Below are 5265 nucleotides of genomic sequence, written 5' to 3' on the forward strand. Positions count from 1 at the left end.
CAGAAAAGAAATCTTGCCAACTTTATACTTTTTCCATATCTCTATACACCGTTCCATGAGAATAGTCTCCGTTCGTCAGCAGGGTTACCCTGTGAATCGAGAAGTTTCTCTTGCAATGCCTCCCAGCCTTTTTATACATCATGACATACAGGGAAAAAAAGGATAGTATTTATCCTGCACACTGGTGTGAACAACTTCTCACAACTGGTACCAGGGGCTCCTGCCTGGCTGCTAGCCTAAGGGCTTCAATATCTTGAACACACCTGAACACACCTATAACTCATTTGATGTGCAGTGGCATACCGATTGAGATCTCTACTCAGTTCTCCCACACTTTAAAGTGTGGTGCATTCTTCCACACTTAAAATTTTTTTCAGTTTCTGCTATATGATAAAAGACTTTTCCCTCCTACCATTAAAATCCTTACCCAAACTATTCAGTGTGTAATATGGAAGGGTGCTTATATGCTAAAAATCTCATGGTTTGCTGTTTCCTTACATATCTCCTTCATAAATGTATATAATATCTTAAAGAACCATATACATTCAAATATATTTTATAGGTCTCTAAATTATCTCATTGTGAAGTTTCTGTTTCTCACTATATCAAATGTGATACAGGTGTCATAGCTTATTCTTTGACTTTTTTTCTTTCAGAAACTATAGTTAATTTCTTTCACAAGTTAAGAGTGGTATAATGCTGGGAGGAAATATGTTCATTATATCAGACATTATACTGCAGTGTATACTTACTATACTTAAGTTTATTAATATATTTAAGTTAATACATTAATAAAATCATTCATATATCCTAGTAGGAAATAAGTTTTCTTTGTTTTTTAATTTCCTAAATGCATTTTAGGCCATTCTTCCATGGACAGAAGCTTTTATTAAATGTTATTTTTGTAATTAAAAAAAATTCTCGAGTTCACTGCACGGCCGCCTCCACAGCCGCCACAGCCCGTGAGACTCGGCCGGACCGCTGTCGCTGTCGCCGCCGCCATGGCTCAGTACAAGGGTGCCACGAGCGAGGTGGGCCGCGCCATGCACCTGATGAAGAAGCGGGAGAAGCAGCGTGAGCAGATGGAGCAGATGAAGCAGAGGATGGCGGAGGAGAACATAATGAAATCCAACATTGACAAGAAGTTCTCTGCGCACTACGATGCCGTGGAGGCGGAGCTCAAGTCCAGCACCGTGGGTCTTGTGACCCTGAACGACATGAAGGCTAAACAGGAGGCCCTGGTGAAGGAGCGGGAGAAGCAGCTGGCCAAGAAGGAGCAGTCGAAGGAGCTGCAGCTGAAGCTGGAGAAGCTGCGAGAGAAGGAGCGCAAGAAGGAGGCCAAGCGGAAGATCTCCAGCCTGTCCTTCATCCTGGAGGAAGAGGACGAGGCAGGCGACGAGGAGGAGGAGGCGACCATGGACGACGACGAGCTGGAGAGGGAAGAGATCACCACAAAGAAGAGGAAACTGGGGAAGAACCCAGATGTGGACACGAGCTTCTTGCCTGACCGAGACCGGGAGGAGGAGGAGAATCGCCTGCGGGAAGAGCTGCGGCAGGAGTGGGAAGCCAAGCAGGAGAAGATCAAGAGCGAGGAGATCGAGATCACCTTCAGTTACTGGGATGGCTCTGGGCACCGGCGTACAGTCAAGATGAAGAAGGGCAACACGATGCAGCAGTTCCTGCAGAAGGCCCTCGAGATCCTGCGCAAAGACTTCAGCGAGCTCAGGTCGGCAGGGGTGGAGCAGCTCATGTACATCAAGGAGGACCTAATCATACCCCACCACCACAGCTTCTATGACTTCATCGTCACCAAGGCGCGAGGGAAGAGCGGGCCCCTCTTCAATTTCGACGTTCACGATGATGTGCGGCTGCTCAGCGACGCCACCGTGGAGAAGGACGAGTCACACGCGGGCAAGGTGGTGCTGCGGAGCTGGTATGAGAAGAACAAGCACATCTTCCCCGCCAGCCGCTGGGAGCCCTACGACCCTGAGAAGAAGTGGGACAAGTACAGGATCCGGTGATGTGGCAGCAGCGCGGCCCCCGCCCCTTCGGCTCCCTGCGGACCCAGGATTCCGGGCGCCCAGCTCCCCGCTCCCGAGACGTGACGGGGCCTGCTCAGCCCCTGCCCCTGGCGCTGTTGTTTACCGCCTTTTTCTTTTACGACAGAGATATACGCGTCAGAGCTGGAGCACCTGTTGTGCGTTTTGTTTTTTTTAATTGGAGTATAATTGCTTAACAATGGTGTGTTGATTTCTGCTTTGTGGCGGGGTGAGTCAGTTATACATGTGCACGTGTTCCCATGTCCCCTCCCTCTTGAGTCTCCCTCCCGCCCTCCCTATCCCACCCCTCCAGGCGGTCACGGGGCACCGAGCTGATCTCCCTGTGTGATGCGGCTGCTTCCCACTGGCTATCTACCTTACGTTTGGTAGTGTGTATATGTCCATGCCGATCTTTCGCTTTGTCGCAGCTTGCCCTTCCCCCTCCCCGTGTCCTCAGGTCCATTCTCTAGTGGGTCTGTGTCTTTGTTCCTGTCTTGCCCCTGTGTTCTTCATGGCATTTTTTTTCTTGAATTCCGTGTATATGTGTCGGCATGCGGTGTTTGTCTTTCTCTTTCTGACTTGCTTCACTCTGTGTGACGGACTCTGGGTCCATCCACCTCGTTGCAGGTAGCTCAGTTTTGTTTCTTTTTATGGCTGAGTGGTGTTCCATTGTATATATGTGCCACATCTTTGTCCATTCATCCGATGATGGACACTTGGGTTGTTTCCACCTCTGGGCTGTTGTAAATAGGGCTGCTATGAACATTTTGGTACATGACTCTTTTTGAATTGTGGTTTTCTCGGGGTATATGCCCAGTAGTGGGATTGCTGGGTCATATGGTAGTTCTATTTGTAGTTTTTTAAGGAGCCTCCATGCTGTTCTCCATAGTGGCTGTGCCAGTTCACATTCCCACCAGCAGTGCAAGAGTGTTCCCTTTTTTCCACATGCTCTCCAGCATTTATTGTTTCTAGATTTTTTGATGATGGCCATTCTGACTGGTGTGAGATGATATCTCATTGTAGTTTTGATTTGCATTTCTCTAATGATTAAAGATGTTGAGCATCCAAAAAAAATTCTCATTTCCAGTTGTGCATAATTTTATGTTTGGTCTCTGGAGATTAAGAAGTATCATTAACTGTATATACCGTTTGTATTTAGAAAAGTTGTAGGAAGATAAGAACTTGGCCTTTCTCATTTAAAGTGTAACAAGAAGAAAAACATAGGAATGTGTCATGTAAGGAAATGTTGAGTTGTACGGGAAATTGTGTTTTAAGACCTACTGTAGATCTATGTCGGTGTCTGTGAAAGAGAGGATAATTAGTGCCTGCACTCTCAGTCATATCAGACTAAAGGTAATGGGGTGTAAGAAATGGTTCATTAGGCCCTCTCAAGTACTTTTACTGTGTCCATACTATTTATACCAGCCGAAAAAATTCAATCTTTAAAATCAAGTCAAAGCATTAGCCTTAGATTTTTCAATATGAGAAATAACATTGAGTAATGATCCCTTAAAGTCAAATGAAAAAATGTACATAAAAAACCTACTCTTAAAAAAGAAACATAATAAAAAACCAAAAACCTACTCAGTGTTCATCAGCTTATATGTCACCCACACTGAATATTTGCAATATCTGACCTCCTCCCTTCTTGACTGCTGGCTCTACTACACCTGCTGTATCTCTGGGAATTTGGAATGGAGGAAGAGGTGAAGTCAGAAACCAGTTTGCTAAACACAATCACTGTCTACACAGGAATTTTAATTGAAAAGGAGCTTTGTTACAAAATGTCTCGTTACCTGGGGTGGATGGGGAATAGATGGGGGAAGCAAGCAATAATGAGGCCTTGGTTCTCACTCCTAGAAAAATTGCTTGTGATGCTAGATATGAAATTTGAGTCAAATAACATAGGTTATAGTGTCTTCCCACAACTTGTTCAAATGTTGCTCAGAGAGGTTTTGAGGGAGAGGTATTGGAAAGGGGAAGGGTGGATAGTGTGTTTGATGCTGCCTAGACCACATCTAGTTCTGATGGAAATTTCTGAGGTCAGTCTCTTATAAACCTTTCTCTGCTCTGATTCTTCCTAATTCCTATAAAACTGCTGAGCTGCACTTCTGAGCTTTGGAGTCAGTGCTGGGTGGGCATTAGCTATAGTTGGAAATTCTGTGCCTGCTTGCAGAACAATTCTTCAGCCTCCAGAAAGAAGGAGGCACCATGAAGAGTTGGTGGAGGAAGATCTACCACAGTTAGCAATTTGGGGTAAGTAGTAAATTTGATTGTTATGTAAGTCCCTTCTGCAAGTTTAGAGAATTGAGATAAAGTTGAATAATCTGTAATTTCTGTATTGAGTGGGGCCTGTGAGTGTTCTGGTAATGTTCTGAAGATTAGGAGAATCTTGCAGTAGATAAGGACAGGTCCAGAACTTGACTTGTGCCTGGTTTAGTTTTTTAAGGTCCCATTAGTTTCTAGAAACCTCTAAGCCTTACAGGCAGGTGGGCAAAAGTAGTAGAAACAGCTTTATCCTGGGTAAGAAAGGACCTCTGATTGTAAGCTCTTTGAGGGCAGTGACATCTGAACAGTGGCTTTGTGGTACCACAAGCAGTTATGGTACCACATGGTTTTTTGGTTTGATTGGTATAGGAGAGGAAGATTAGTAGAGAGGAAGAAAAAGCACAGCAAATATAAGGGAACTGCTCACTCATTTGTGCACACAAAAAGACCCTATTTTATACATCACTTTTGGGGCTGGATTGATCTAATGGAAGAGATATGCAATGAATATCAAATACTTATGGTAACTGAAAAACTCAATTGCCAGCAGATATTTTGGTCAAATAAGTGCCAAGCAACTAGCTTGAGGAATTTTTAAATAAAGTTGACTACTTTGAGAAATTTTGCCTTGCTTGAAATAAACGTTTCTGAAATGGTAAAGTGTCAGAATAGCAGGAAAGATGTTTCTTGATAGGCAAAAAAAATTTTCAGTACTTTTGATGATTGACTACCTATTACTTCATTCTCTTTAGGACTGGCTTTGTCTTCATTTACCCTCAAACTATGTCAGGAGATTAGGAAATGGTTAGGTAAAAATTGTCAGTGGGAAATGTCTATGATTACTCAATGTTACTTTTTAGATGTTAAGAATTCCACATTGGATTAAAAGTCTATAATATGAAACAAGAAAATAAAACTCCCTTGAACTAACATATTTAATAGTTATAGCTGTTATAAA

General features: G+C 43.6%; 1 protein-coding gene across 1 annotated transcript; it reads left to right on the forward strand.

Moving 5' to 3' along the window:
• Positions 1 to 1001: 1001 nt before the first annotated feature.
• Positions 1002 to 2239, forward strand: LOC309805455 (protein FAM50A-like; the record flags this gene model as incomplete). The annotated part of the gene is made up of 1 exon (XM_082623346.1): positions 1002 to 2239. The coding sequence occupies one exon, from the start codon at positions 1002 to 1004 to the stop codon at positions 2019 to 2021; it is 1020 nt and encodes a 339-aa protein (XP_082479472.1). The 3' UTR covers positions 2022 to 2239.
• Positions 2240 to 5265: the final 3026 nt, after the last annotated feature.

This window comes from Mesoplodon mirus (assembly GCF_964341445.2).
Source record: "Mesoplodon mirus genome assembly, chromosome: 5".
In the NCBI taxonomy this organism is placed as follows: domain Eukaryota; kingdom Metazoa; phylum Chordata; class Mammalia; order Artiodactyla; family Ziphiidae; genus Mesoplodon; species Mesoplodon mirus.